Source organism: Buteo buteo, chromosome Z, assembly GCF_964188355.1.
Source record: "Buteo buteo chromosome Z, bButBut1.hap1.1, whole genome shotgun sequence".
NCBI lineage: Eukaryota > Metazoa > Chordata > Aves > Accipitriformes > Accipitridae > Buteo > Buteo buteo.
In genome coordinates, this window is record NC_134204.1 from 86,706,526 (window position 1) to 86,722,631 (window position 16,106).

A 16,106-nucleotide genomic window follows, 5' to 3' on the forward strand; every position below is an offset into this window, starting at 1 on the left:
GGCAGGACTGATTCTTTACAGAGGCCTCCCACACAAAGCAGAGTAAATGCTCTGGGTTCACTGACAAATTATTTTAAAATGTGATTTTAAAATGTCCTGTTGAGGCAAAAGAATCATATTTAATTGACATGTATTCTTAGCCTTGCCTCTGTGCATTATATTTTCAGAGAGATGAATTTTGAGTGATTGAGACATTAAAAGTAGTTCACTAATTTTCATCAAACAGATGTTTTTCTCCCCCTGCCCCCTCCACTTGCATGTTTTGGGGCTTAAAATACTGAAATCCTGCACACAGAAATATGATGTTTTCATTCACTTGCCCTCCACACCACTCATGGGAAAACGATAGCATAGGACTTCAAAGAAAGAGGCTTCCTAATACCTAGTAGAGAGATGCTTAAAACTGTGTTTAATGCTGTAAATGTGTATAACTAACTAATTCAGACATTACCACCAAAGTAGACATTTGAAATTTGAGTACAGAAAAAAAACACAACAGGAAATCACACGCAGACCGATGGGCAACATTATGAAGGTACAAGGCTTGCAGCGTATCAAAGAACTCTGCAAAACTGACAACTGGCAACAAACATTCGCACACTGTCAAGTCAAAAGTTTGGGTTTTTTAAACAAAATAAGCTCATCCGTGATTCTGACTTAATCAATAGTATGTTGCTCTTCAGGCAGCATATAGGGAAAAGGTGGTTACACAGGCTTCGCAAATAAATTGTTTTAAAGTCATGATGTAACAAGAGCATATTTAGGTCCAAGACTTTCTGCAGAATGGTCATTCGATTGGCATTCTTTCAAACATACAGACAGAAAGATCAAAATAACCATCACATCAGAAACCGGCTATCAACGTATCTGTAAAATAAACAAATCCAGGATGGTCTTTCATGACCAATGCAGCTAACATATAATTCTTTAGACAAATATATATACATTTGCTTGCAAAGTATTTCTAAATAGTATTTTCAAAAAGTATTGTTAGAGTAGTGCAATATAACTTTATCAGCAATTGCAACCAACGAGAGGTAACCCAGAGAGGACCGCAGGAACAGCTCCTCTCGAGGATGCAGTCCTGCCGTTCTCCCCTGGGCAAAAATCCCCTTTAACGTCACCGGGAGCTACGACTAAGAGCTGTGCACAGGTAGTCCCTTAGGAATGAAATCTCTGCTCACTACACGGGGAGCTGAGCGTGGAAGTCTACATGCAGCTATCAGAATATATCCCCAAATACTCGTTATGCAGTGGCCACTAAGACATCTGAAATGTAAACGTTTCTTATCTATGTTCCATGTAATTTATAAAATAATGCAGTTTCCATGCAGTAGGGCACAATCGTATCAGAAGAACTGACTACATTGTTAGCTAAGGAAATAAAACCGGTATATCAGTTTTACCACAACTGCATTTTTTCCTCTACACTATATTTCACATTGGTAACAGGTAACGTGTTATATCATAAAGCGTATTAATATGATCTTGTGATTTGAAAGCAAAAACATTTTCTGCAAGATTTCCATATTAAAATAGTTATGTGCACAAAAGGTGTTCATAGCATGACACCCAAAGCAACATGGACTTAGTTTGATAGTATTTCCATTACAGCAGAACTATGAACTTCATTCACTAAACTATGTAGTACAAATGAAGATTACTGGGTACATATAGAAAAATCAGATAGGCAATCAGTTACAAACCTGGCAGTATTTTTGAGAGAGACAGAGATTTTTAGGTCTTATAATGGAATGATAAAAACGGCAGGAACTTCTTTTGGGAGCTCCAGGAAGAGATTTGCACTTGGTGTTTCTCATTGTCTTATAAGCAGCCCTACTGCACAGGAAAACGTTGCACCAGGAGTTAACATCAGGGTCTGGAGTTCAAAAAAATCTGCTAAAACTTAAGTGCAGTAGGCTCCACTACATTGTATTTCTCTTGAAATGTATAAAACATAGAAAATTGTAATGGTGACTTACTGGATAAAAATATTAATGCTCACAAATAAAATCTGACTGAATTTTTGAGTCAGATTTAAATTTACACCTTTTGTAGATTTAGTCGGCATGATTTGAGTATTTCAGGTATCTTTGACCATCAAGTAGCAGTGCATATTTACCATTTTAGATTGATTCCTTTAATGTGTTATGCTGTTTCTAACAAGGCTTTCAAACAGCAAAAACTCTACTTGAAACCTTCGTCAAATGTGTCTTTACAGTGTGAAATATATCTTCAATGAGAAATGCCTTTTTACAATATTTACAAAATCTCCCCATTAGATAAAAAGGCAAAATAACTAAAAAGCTTAGAGAAAGGAAATGCTGCTTAGGCTGTAGGCTTTTTCTTTTATCTTCCCCCAGCAGATGCTAGTCTCCTCAACACGTGAAGTTAGCTAGCCAGGATTGTTTTTCTTCCTCTTGCTTGGGCTGTGACTGGGATCTTGTTTCAGTTCATGGTATTGCACCTGTTTAAACACAACGTTCAGAAAGAAACCAGTCAGGTGGCGCTTGCTAGAAAAAGGAAGATTTCTATTTTTTTTCCAAGGCAAGAAAAAAAGAAAGAAAAACAAAACTATCCCCCTGCAAACTTCATGGCATCTGCACCTATGGTTCAACAACAACAGAAGGATAGGTCTAGAGTAAGAAATAAAAACAGCATTAGAAAAACCCTGCCGGGAAGTAACACTGTATGCTGACGTAAACTTTAAGAAGGCTACTTTTTTTGTTTTCTCCATGAGCTCTAACAGAGAATGAACAGTAACCTCTTTAATGAACTGGATGAATATTCTTTGCGATATTTAAAAACTTGCTTATTTTCGAAGGCCTACCACAGGGGTGATCAGATTCAGAGTGGGTACGTGCACCTGTATCTCCTACTTATACCAGCTCTGAACCAAAACCGTTACCTAGAAATATGAGAAGTATATAATCTTTGTGATACCGGAGGTGATTTATGTGCCTGACATTATCTTAAAGCTTGCACCTTCTCAAGAGATTGCGTACTGCATTACAAAGGCTTGTAATTCATAACCAGACTATTGTTGTAGGAGTTTATGAGCACAGCTGAACTGTGGCCACAGCAAAAACTCTCACCCCAGGGAAGGAAAGGCTCTGAGTGCTGCCACGGGAGAGTGGTGGGCAAAGCCGCCCACCGCTGACTCCGCATCGGTGCAGCTCCCTTCACGATTCGACCCTCCCGTTCCCTCTCCACATGTCCCCACAGCCTCACCTCCAGCCTTACCCCCATCAGTTTCACATGGTGCTTAATACAAACTCTAGCACCTGCTACCAGCTCCCAAATACTTGTCTTTTTACTGATTGCCCCTGCAGATCCTCCAAGGCACAGCCATGTAGTGGCTAATTCCTCACTGCAAACAGTCTATCAGCCTCCTTAAGGTTCACGGACTATCCTCAGCTTGAGTTTGAAGTTTCTTTGTGTCAAAGGATATAAAGCTGAATCAAAATAATCGCTTTAAAATTTGTTTAAAAAAAACCCGGAAATTCATGATGCTGCATATCAAATTAACTGCCATAAGGACACTTTAAAAAATATACACACCACTTGCACATCTGAAGGAACTCTGGACAGAAAGTCAAGTAGCTCATTGTTATCAATTGCATACGGACTTCGAAGCTTCTTTGTAAATTTATTGATGCCTGCAAAGGTGAAAGTTCAAATGTTACTATCATAATCTTTTTATAAAGATACATCTTTGGCAAAGTTCTAAAAAAGATTTTAGGATCCATTTCAAAGTCTGACATTAGCACTGAATTAATGAACGGATGCACTGTAAACTCAGGTTATAAAAGTCAGAATCTGCTGCTGTGGTTCCCCCTGCTTCAAAATGCCAAAGTTGTAGGGACATTTTCAAATTCCTCCAATACTTTTTTTGAAAGAAACAGAAGCTGTGGTTATTATGTGGAGGTTGCAAAAAGGACGGGAATAAAGTGTACTCCATTTCTGTAGCGCAGAGGATGAGCAGTAATGGGCTTAACTGCAGGACACAAGATTCAGGTTAGACACAAGGAAAATCTTCCAAAGGCTACAGATGGTGAAGCATGCAGGAAACACCGAAGTCTGCGTCAGGTGAAGGCTTTAGGAGGAGTTTACACAAACCTCTGCCCTGGAATGACAGACACAGACAAGCTGATGGCAGTGCAGAGAACAGATGCAATGTCTCCCTTAGGCATCGTGGTCTTACAATGCCTATTGACAATTAGTGTACAGAAGCACCAGGAAAATCCTCCCCAAACTACGCAGGAAGCAGGCTTTTAAACTAGACTCATTTTCTTATCATTACATACGGGGTCAGATTCACAGACTTTTCATGTAAGAACCTTGTTCATGGCTTTGGGAACACACGTCTAAAACATGGGCAGGAATGGTACAAACTGCACAGACTCTCATGTGAGTGGGGGAAAGGCTGGACAGCATTAAAAATGTGCTGTTCTGTGTAATTTATCCAGGCTGTATCAGAGATAAGATAACACAGTTCATCTTCCATGAAGCCTTTGGTACCCAGGCTTTTCAGAAAGCTTTAGTAAGGACATAAAGCTTCGGGACGGAGTGTGCAAGCTGAAGTCTTGATAACACCCATGGCCTCCCACTGCATGAATGCTCAGTTCTGTGCTGTAGATAGGAGATGCTGCCATCCCTTTATCTGGTTATTGAAGAGTGAGCGTTGAGAAAGAATATCTGAGATTCCAACACCTTTGTTTAAGAAGATCCTTTGCATCAGCAAGTGACTGAGAAATTCAAGGTCTACCCCACTGTTCGCTGCATGTGGCTACTGGATCACCCATGGGTGAATTCAGGAGTCAATATGGTCTCACCTTGTCACATCTGATAAAGAAAATTATCAGTCACCCCATGAAAGTGAATGCATAGATAAATCATGGTCAAGGCTTAAGAAAAGAAAAGTGCTGAACAGATGAGATGGGACACTGCAGAGGAAGTAAAAGACAACAAGGGGATCAGGTCTTTTCCAAAAGCTTGAAATTTTTTTAATTAAAATAATTTTCTTTATACTCTTTTCCACCTAAAGAGCTGCAGCAGCTACCCGGATTCTGCACTCTTGCGAATGGGATTAGAGCGCAGAGGTGGTTTCTGCTCCACCGTGGCTAACACACCATGTGTTTCAAGCACCAGTAGTCTCCATGGGCAGAATCATGGCCAGGCGGGAAAGAACTCAGAATTTCTTGCCAGGGCAGGCTAAAAGAGGCAGTCCCTATGGAGGCACAGAAGAAAGACAGCTATGCAGAAGACCAGCCGTAACATGGAGGAATTTTCATATAAAAAGCCCTGCCTTTCCAAAGAATGAAATGGACAGATGCTGCTACAGACCAGCTCAAACTTTCCTATGGACCTAAGTCAGACAACAGAGGTCATTTGCTTCCAAGTGCAGGATGGATGAATGGGTTGAAGAAATGTGTATACATGGGGGAGGCTAGGGACACACAACAGTGGAGAAAAGAGGCATGTGTTTGGAATACTGTGGTTTTTGAAGGGACAGCTGCTCAAAGCTACACGCAGTGCATTGTGGCTTCGTGCAAATGCATTTCACAGCGAGGAGGTCTGCACTGCTGGAGCTGCAGCTCTGGAGTACCTGCCTAGTGTTCTGGCACGATGCAAGAGAAATAGGTCCCTCAAGAAGGGATCCCCAGACACCCGCTGGACAAGAAGCCACCTACACTGAAATGCAGGAGAAAATATGGACCTGAAACCTCCAGTGAACAAAGGTTCTTGAAGATGTATCTAGATAGACTAGATGACTTGGGGGCAGGGAGGGAAGAGACGGAGGAAAAGAGAGCAAGGTGCATTTACAAGAATTTGTGCTTATGTGGTTTGGGAGCCACGGACTCTGGTTTGGGAGCCATGGAGTCCAGTTTGGGAGTCGAGGCTCTGGCATCCCTGAAACAGAGACATTTCTGGGAGAGTGTGACCCCTCACAGTGTTTTCAAACAACACTCCTGACTGCATAGTTTTGTGGGTCTCGGAGGGATATTAGAATCTCAGGTTCTTGCATGAAAACAAGGAGATGTTATGAAAGCAAGCGTACAAGATGCCATCTCTGTCCGAAAAACAACAGAAAAAGGACATAGAGCAAGTACTTCAAACTTCAGTAACAGGAGGCCTACCATCTTGTGTACACTGGGAAGAAGGAAATTTTAGGAACTAACTAAGAGTTTGAGTGCACCCAAGTGACATAGGGTATGTGGGGAATAAGTGAAATTCCTAGACAGGAAAAGACACTTGCTTCTTTTAGTTCCATCAAAAAAATTTTTTGCTCAAATCCTCCATACTGCTTTTCCTCCATTTTGTATATTCTGCTACATTTATTTGTGAAGACTGTGTAAGAATATTGCTAATGCTGACTGATATATAACAAATACATTCTTTGGAGTCAGTTCAATGATTTTACGTTGTCTCTTGAGTTCAGAAGTTTTTACAAAGTCAAGATTGTTATTCTTTTCCTCAGAAAGAAAATCTAGCCACAGATTTAATTGAGACAGTGCTCTTCACAAGTCTGCACTACTGAATAAGGGTACAGCTGCTGGTGGTGCGAGATGTATAAAAAATGTACAAATGAAAACTTGAAGCATTATTTACAACAGATGTGGTAACGGTAGCTGTTTAAAATCAGTATAAAGAATAAATATAAGGACAAGCAGTGAGAGCTTGGATCAATCACAATCCCACCCCCCTGCCCCCTCCCCCCCCCCCCCAGTTTCTGTTCATTATCAACCAGCCAAATACCACATATACCTTTCTGTCCAACTAAAGGTGACCCTTTAAACAGGTTTCTTGTTGCTATGTTTACATACGCTTTCACAAGATAAAGTACTGCAGTAAAAAAGGCAAATTGTCCTAAATGCACTATATAGATTGAAATGCCTCTGTTTGTGTATAAGTGGTGAAAATAAATCAGAGTAATATCTAGACAAAGCTACACTTTGATATATGAAGAATCCTCATGGCTACATGTTTATAGTATGATGAAGTCTAGAATGCCAGCCAAGAAAAATGCATTTTGCAGGTGGGCCTAAATCTTTACGCAGTTGTGATTTTTAACTAACCTGTCTGTTTCCATCATGGGGCAGCTTCATGACCATAAATACAGAAAAGTACTGACAATGTAAGTCATCCCTTAAAAACCATTTTTTTCTAAGTGGCACAGACAGTTAAAAAAGGCTTTACTTACCCCAGACAAGGACAATGTATCTCAGCGGAATGAAATACAGGATGATGGTGAACACGGAGAGGGCAACAATTGCCAGCCAGCTCAGGAATGGGACAGTCCAGTTGAATGTACTAAAAGAAAAATTAACAAAAGTCAGAACTGTGGTCACCCGACAAAGCCAATAAAAGAACAGATAACGGGCAGGACAGGGGAAAAAGTGCCAGTTTCCACCAGTGAGAACAAATCGAGACTACAAACGAATGCGTGGATGCTGGACGTCAGGGTGAGCTTGGGCTTGGACCCACTCCCAGTGGAAGTGACAGGAGGTCCTGCCTGCTGAGTGGCACCTCTCCTGGCCCAGCTGTGCACATCTGTCAGAGGAAGCACTGCCCTGCTTTTTGGAAATGTCAGTGCCCGCTCCCAATTTCAGCATCAGGCAAAACACTCTCAGTTCCTTACTCCCCACATGCACTCACACGGGCAACCCAGATTCCCTTCTTCAATTCCAGTGCAGAGGTAGGATATAATAGTTAGAGGAGTACTGCTGAGGCTTTCTGTTTTATCTCTTCCCTACTCTACCATAAGGACAGCGCAAGCAGTTGAAGGCTGAGCAGGGACCTTCCCCTCCGCTCGATGTATACGTGCACTCCCTGGGCAGGCACCCTTCTGTCTTGGGGGGTACATCAGGAAAAGGCAACTGTGTGGGTATGCAAAGCTGGACGTTCATCCATGCACCTGAGAAGGAGAGGGTTAGGGAAAAGGAGGGGGCTGAGTTGGTCCTGAAGATAGGGATAATGCAACAGCACTGGATTAAGGAAGGAAATTTAAAAAAAAAAAAAAGGGGGGGGAGAAAAAGAACGGAAGGGGAAAAAAAAGGAGGGAGTGGCATAAGATAAAGTACATTGCAGGAAAAGCAAAGAAAAACTTTATCTTCCAGATACAATATAATAAAATAAAGATTATTTCTTAATGAATAAAGGAAGAGAACTTCTGGGATCCCACCAGAGTTTCAGGACATCGCCTGTCCAAAAAAGCCCCAGATTAAAACATCGTCATTAAGGGTCCCAAACTCTACACTGTGATAAAAAACTGCTGGTCACCTCGTTTTGCAGAGGTTGAGATGTGGGCAGAGAGGAAGTGAAAGCTAACAAGCCTTGAAACAGCTGTGCTGTGGCTCTCCAACCTCTGTGTGCAGGGAAGAGAGAAAGACCAGATGGCCAATATATATGTACACACACACACACACACACATATATATATATGTCCCACAGGAATGCTGGTTAAAGGGAGCTTGGCTCAATGGGTTTGTTCCATGAAGGCACCACCATGTCAAAAGTGTTGCATGACATTTATCCAGAAGGAAAATGTGGCTTTGGCTCTACATAGCCTGATGATACTCTTTAAAGTATTACCACTAGCTACATCCCCAATCAGTGTGATTACATTATTTTGGCTTCTCTGGCTGAATAATTGCAATTATCTGAATTGCTAGCCATATTTTTCATAATGAGCTCTGGCTTCCTGTGTTTATTTGTCTTCTTTTCTCCCTGGCAATTTTGACATGTCTCCAGAGTGAACATTATGTTAGTGTCACTTGGTGTAGGATCACTCCCTTTCTCCTCAGGGGACACCTGCTCTTTTCCCCTCTTCTGCATGCATTTGGGATGAACAGAAGGTTGAGGGTCTGCTCATGTTCCTGTGACTCGGCTTTGTGCAATGGATCACAGACACACCATGTGTGGGAACACTGGCTCCTCACTTAGCAAACCTCCTTATGTGCTGTGTTAGCACAGCATTCAGTACAGGTTTCCCATTATAGTTTTAGGAACAAATTACAAAGATTTATAGGAAGATTCGGTCTCACTCGGTTTAGAAAATTCTGTTGCTCTCATCTGGTATATAATAGAACAAACACTACTTCCAAAATGCACAATTAGAAAAACTTAATCATCAAGACAACTTCCACGAACAGCCTTTTGATAAAAGACTTCTTTCAGAGACAGGCTCATTTTGCTTGTCTGGAAAACTTGTGCAATATAACGTGCTTGCACCTGCCTCTGCTGCTGTGAACATGGTCTGCCTGGAAGTGTCCTCACAGGAATGTTTCCCAGCCTTTCCTATTAGGGGCTTTGCTCTCAAACACATAAACAGCAACCTCTTCTTCATCCTGATGCTGATAGGTTTGCCATTGCTGATAGATTTTGGGGGGGAAAAAAAAAAATAATAAAAGCAGAACAGCTTGAGAGACAATCCTCATGTTTCCTGCAGGCTGACCTCCACCCAGTGCATCAGGTTCCTAAAATTCACTTCCAGAAACCAGAAGAAGGGAACACGCGGCTTTAACTCTCCTGCGTGTGTCAATAGAAATTTTGCAGCAAAACTTCTTGTGAAGGTTTTCTGGCTCGGCGTGGCTCCCGGGTCGTCTCTCTGCCTTCCCCCTCTGCCCGTGGTGGAAAGGCAGTTGCAAAGGCACTGGTCCCAGCTTCTCCTCCGGAGAGGATGAGATGCTTTCGGCTTTCGAGGGGCAGAAAGCCAAATTAATCCTGTCCTGGCATCGCAGCTGACGGCTGGAAGATGTCTTTCTGGAGCTCATTCGATCTCAAATAATAAACCTTATGCTGCTGTTCACTGACCACGCCAAAAATGCACAAAACTTCCTGCAGTACATCTCAGAAACTCTCTTGCTTAAGGCCTACATTTGTTGGCAATTCTTACATATTGTGTATTAGGTGTTAACAATTACAAATACTCTAGGAAAGGTTTTGCTAACTCATGTAAATACAACACTTCCAGCAACTGAACATATGCACATCCTTAAAACCTGAAACCCCTATTCAGCTCTGCTTCTTCCCTTTATCAAAGCTGTATTTTTCATTATAACTTTTAAATAACTACTGTTAGGCCTTGCAACAAGATTCTCTTTCTTCAAAGCCTTAGTTCTGAGTTTTCTCCCAAATTAATATATTTCTAAATTCCAAAATTATTATGACAGGATTTTCATTAACTGAGGCCCCCCACAAAGCAAATATAGATAAGTTTCAACAATGGACCATCCAAAACTGGAGTTCTCCCCCCTCCAAAAAAAAAAAAAAAAAAGAATAAAGGTCTAACACTTTGTATCGCAGCTTGGAAAAAATATGAACACTATTGGAGAGCAATCCAGCACCTGTGTCAGCACTTACTTCTTGATCCTTTCTCCGAAGGAAGCCACTTCATCAAGGATATTCTGGACACTGACACACACCTCCTGGATGGCATAAAGTCTGTTCATAAATCCTTTTTTTTCACTGTCCTAAAGAAAAGAATAGGAGTGGTTGAATAAAAGAATTTCTGACTGTAGGAAAAGGACCATGTATCCACCAGTTAAGTTTCAAAAGTACATGTTAGAGATACACCTAAAAGTAATTGGTAAAACCTGGCAATCTGAAATTGTTTTCTTGTCCTTTAAGCAGTGCATATTGATAATAAATATATTTTAGTATATATGCTGATCACCACACAATTTTGTTTGTCATTGCATTAGTTTCTAAATACATATTTCAGTAAGTCAGGTCTCTGGTTTATAAACGTGTTGCAGGTGCCAACCTCATATGTTGCGCGCTCTTTCAAGTGATAAGAGTCAAAAGGTGGAATACGGGCAGTTTGTTGAATTGCTGGTTCTTGCACTGTTGTAGGCACCAGGAAGATAAACACTCCTTGTAGAAGGCACTGAGCAAGAAACCAGAAACACCTCAGCTCCTACAGGGACAATCCCTCTGGCTCCAATATGTGTTTAAGTTGTCAGATGTACCTGTGCCCCAGCATCATCACCTATTCTACCTTCCTGCTTGGTCAGTGACCATGCACTCTCCCTCTCCCTCCTTACTAATATTTTAATTTTACTAATTTTTCCTTACTAATATTCAAGTGTTGCTACGCATGAAATATATGGGCGATGTAACTGACTGCCTTTACAATATGATTAGTGCAGCCCATGGCTCCAAAAGCATACAAAGTGCCAGCCATGGACAAAATGAAAGATGCAGGGGAGGTGTCATTGTGAGAAGTAATTTAATTACCTCCTTACTTTCTCAGGTTTCTATACACTATAGGGCTTTTATTCACAAAGACATCAATTTATAGTGATGCAAAAGTCTAACCATAATTTCACTTTTGTTAAGTTTATCAAGATTCTTTGTGCCTCTAAAAATATGGGTTTTATTTCAAAAAAAGAGTGGCCATTTGTCCCTCAAAAGCAGGAACCACCCTCACTACAACGTTTTCTGGGGTCTTTCTTTGATAGACTTGCCATCAGTGAATGCTGTCCTTCTTTCTGCCAACTCAAGGAGACTTTGCCTCCTAGAAAAACCCAACAAGGTGTTGCTCGGGTACATCAACACGCTCCATGGACCATTCCTCAACTGGGCCTCCTCCCGCTCTGACGACCTGTTCTTTTTTCCCCCCAACGGTCTCTATCTCTAAACCCAGACAGACTGCAGCATCAAATCCATGCAGAGCCAACAGCACTCTCAAAAAAATGCTGTGTTAGGTGGGACTAAAATGAAGCATCACCATGGAAAAAAAAAAAGACATTTTCCCTTCATTTTTTCCCAGACTACACATAAGTCAAAAGTTTATGTTCAACATTTCCAATGGATTGATGACATATTACCATATCTAGTTAGAAAAATATTTAAGATCAGCAAAATATTTGATAAAAAAAGGTGTTCAAAGTTTTGCCATCACAAACCATACAATATAACAGTCTCTGTAATTGACTCCAAAGTCCAGCACCTAAGAAATTAGCATATGTTGCATTTCATTTTTCTTTTCTTCTCCTGATGCTTAATTAGCAGACAGTATATGGATTCACTCATTTTGTCTTAATAGACCAAATTAGATGAGGAAAACATCAATTTAACATTTAATCACCTGAAGTTCCTTCAGCAACACTGGTTCTGCAACTATGTTGTCAAGATTTCTTGTGAAGACCTTGGAAGTATTTAGCTACAGAACACAGACTGTCTAAAAATAAACAAACAGGAGACAGACAGACAGACAGACACAGACGGCAAAACTACTTCCAGTGACTGAGTGTAATTTAAAAAACCAAACACTTCAGAGACAGCAAAACCACCAGTTTCTCATCAACGTGAAAGAGCTTATGTTCTCAGTTAAGATTAATAATTATTCATATCATGAAATCTTTTTTTTTTTTGAGGATGACCATAACTGCTGTCAACCACATCCAGTGCTGCACAGCAACACTGAGTCATTTGTGAAGTTATTTCCTTAATATTTATTACATTCTTGAAGCCTTGGCAATGACAACATTATTGTCCTCGGGTACACAGCTTCTGAGGAGGTGCAGCATATATCCAGTGTGTTTCATTTGTCATCAGGAAAGAGATACCTGCTCTATTCCTTCATGTACAACACATACTTCTAGTACAGGAGAAACATGAAAATAATCTGTTTTCTTGTATAGTAGAAGCGAAAAATAAGCCATACAGAAATCACAGGTATTTTTCTGCTTTTCAAATATGTATACACTTTGCTTCTTCAGTTTCATTTAACAGATTCTGCCCTCTCTGTAAAGTTATCTTGATTTATAATTAACTTGTGTGAGAAAAGAATTATGTTACTGTAACAAAACCAGTACCCTTTGTGACATCTCCAGAACTCAACTAGAATTACATTCAGAGGTCCTGAGGCTGTTTTTCTTTACAAACATTTTACAAGACAAACTTGTACCTTTTTTTGAAAATACATCTGTTTTAAATCTTTCCCCTAAAAAAAAAAAACCAAAAAAGCCAAAGACAGAAAGAGACAGAGAAAGAATCACTATTTCCACCCCCCCTGCACTTTCTGAGCTTAAAGAAAATTTGTTGACATACTCTCAGGCAGCAATAGACAAAACAGCACAGGAAAGAGGAGGCGGTCAGAAGGATCAGGGTTCGGCTTTGCTTAAACTAATTCCACATGCCCCACAACTATTAGCTGTTTTTTATTTCCTGCTCCAAAGATTTGTGGAGAAAATAATCTGAGCTAGGGAAAAGCTGCACTTAACTTTCTTCCAGCAAGATGCTGTGTTAGCAAATACAACATATGAGCCACCTTGAGCAAACCAAGGTTCTTAATAATCCATTTTTTAAACACTACTGGTATTTCCTTTCCAAAGAAAGATGAGCTGTGACTGGAATCAATTTCATCATTTGTATGGCTACAGTTGCCAAGTTTCTGGAAATAATTGCCATTTAAATAGTAGATAAAATTTATTATACAAAGCTAACAACAGCTTTATTACTATTTAATTTTCATTATTTGTTTGTTTGCAGTAGGCTTAAGGTATCTGAAAAGCAAGATGTTTGATAGGGGATGGCTTTAAACATAAACTGTGAAAGCAAAGTCAAATTGATGTTGATAGTCTGACCTGAATTTACAAAAGGGAATGAACCCAAAGTAAAGACTGAGACCACGTCCTCCTCCTCCTTGATAGGAAATTGTAGTTTACAGATTGATATACTGCTTGGCCAATAATAATACTAACACTTGTATACTGACTTTTAGCCATAACCATATTATACATTTGGTGAAACCAAAGCAAAACAAACTAAATGACTGGCTCTAGACTGTGTGGAGCTAATTCACATGAAACCTTCAATACAACCCATGTTGTCTGAATCTCTTTATTCAGTGGACTATGCTTCCAATCCCATGATAAGATAGGGTTATTTAGGAAAGGATTATATCTTTAGCCCCCAAACTCTCTCTTCTCTAGGTTAAAGTGCCTTTAAAAACCAAACATTGCAGAAGACAGGAAAAGCTGGAGAAATAAATAAGCCAGACTCAAAATTAAACTTTGTTAAAGTTAATGGAGTGAAGCCAGGAAAAAAAAAGAGCTTTAAGTGAAAGGAGACATTTTTAGTACAGAGAATAAAGCTCTGAATATTTTATGGTGGATAACTGTCTTATTAATAACTGCTAAGTTGCAGAAAAAGGCACAGAACATAAAACCAAAAATCATAGGATAGTTTCAAGAATAGAAGTAAATTTTGAAATTTTTAGGAGATGCTGTCTGGGAAAGACAGAGGCTCTGGATGGATCTTCCAAAAACACCCCTTGTTGCCCAAGCTGGTATGACAGAGCACCTCTGTACAAACCAAAGCGACTGAGACAAAGTCAGACTAACTTGTGGTAGGTACAGAGAGAGGACGTGAAGCCACAACTGAGAGCAGGAGCACTCGCCTGGTGTGCTGTAAGTGCTACAGTCCTGTCGCTTGGCCACCAGAAGACACATGCGCTCTTCTTTGCTTGTGTCATGCTGGACTACCTGTGGCCACAAAAGCATCACCCTGCAGCTATTGGTGAGGAACCCCTCTAATCACTCCTTCACCTTTAGTAACAGACCCATAAATCTCTATTACTTGAATAGAAAAAAATACTACTTCTATGAGGAAACACTGTAGATTAGATTACTTCAACTAATAATTGGTCTCCAAAGCAGAGTCCATCCATCGGCCCCATGTTGTCTCCTGGCACGAGTTTCAGCCATGCGCAGGGCTGCAACGCCCTGGTAGACCTCCCTTTGGAGACTAACGAAGTAGACCCAGAGGCGTCAGTAGGAAATGCATTAGCCCTTTACCGGCAGGATTCATTAGTAACTCCCAGGGAGGGCATGCAGACACCGACTGTTGAACACTGTCCTATGGTCTGGCCGCTGCTCAAAAACCTGTCACTGGGGATTAATGGCCTCAGCAATTACCTCCCAGACTCTAACCTCTGCTTTCTGGGAAGGTCACTAAGAAGACAGTAAGCCAACACTATTCCAGGTCTGGAGGTGTTTGATCTCCTCCAGGTCTTCTGTACCCCTATCAAAAGGCTTCAGATCTGGTGATGGATACACGGGTAAGTTATTATTTTATTATCTCTCAGAGAAATGGAAAGAGGTCAGACAACCATGATGATACTGTTATCTTAAAGCTGACTGTGGAAGTGCGATCATGAGGTAAAGCTGAATGGTCTACAGGACCTGGAAATGTGCATGGAGTGACCTGAAACTGGCCTCCTCCATTAAGTCTCTAATGAACTGGGAGGGCCAGGCTGTTTTAACCACTTTTCCCTTGTGAAGGCTGCCACTTGTGGAGTACCACAACCATCTGGTCTTGCCACTTATTAAGGTGAAAAAGTATGGGAAGACTCTTGGAGACATTAAAACCTTTCAGTGGGACTTGTGCTGGTTTTGGCTGGGGTAGAGTTAATTTTGTTCATAGTAGCTGGTATGGGGCTGTGTTTTGGATTTGTGCTGGAAACAGTGCTGATAACACAGGGATGTGTTAGTTATTGCTGAGCAGTGCTTGCACAGAGCCAAGGCTGTTCTGCTTCTCCCCCCACCCCACCAGGGAGCAGGCTGGGGGGGCACAAGGAGTTGGAAGGGGACACAGCCGGGACAGCTGACCCCAACTGACCCAAGGGATATCCCATGCCATAGGACGTCATGCTCAGCATAGAAAGCTGGGGAAGAAGAAGAAGGAAGGGGGGGGACATTTGGAGTGATGGTGTTTGTCTTCCCAAGTCATGGTTAGGCGTGATGGAGCTCTGCTGTCCTGGAGATGGCTGAACTCCTGCCTGCCCATGGGAAGTAGTGAATTAGTTCCTTATTTTGCTTGGCTTGTGCACACGACTTTTGCTTTACCTATTAAACTGTCTTTATCTCAACCCACGAGTTTTACCTTTTTTCCAATTCTCTTCCTCATCCCACCAGGGGGGGAGTGAGTGAGCGTCTGGGTGGGGATTAGTTGCCAGCTGGGGTTAAACCACAACAGACCATAATGATTTAGAAGTTTCCACCCTTCCAGTAAGCCAGTTCATAAATCTTCTAACTTTTAGTTATTTTACATAGTGACTGACAGCATGCCAGGCAGGCAGGTTCCAGCATATGCTC

At 41.1% G+C, this 16,106-nt stretch overlaps 1 protein-coding gene across 1 annotated transcript in view; it reads right to left on the bottom strand.

Annotated features, from left to right (window-relative positions):
* Positions 1–386: 386 nt before the first annotated feature.
* MCTP1 (multiple C2 and transmembrane domain containing 1) overlaps positions 387–16,106 on the bottom strand; it is a 287,776-nt gene continuing 272,056 nt past the window's right edge. The window contains exons 18-21 of the mRNA XM_075020099.1: positions 10,366–10,475; positions 7,205–7,314; positions 3,562–3,659; positions 387–2,467 (exon numbers count right to left, since the gene is read on the bottom strand). Coding sequence (XP_074876200.1) covers positions 2,396–2,467; positions 3,562–3,659; positions 7,205–7,314; positions 10,366–10,475 — 390 coding nt within the window. The 3' untranslated portion in view covers positions 387–2,395. The remainder of the gene's footprint in view (positions 2,468–3,561; positions 3,660–7,204; positions 7,315–10,365; positions 10,476–16,106) is intronic.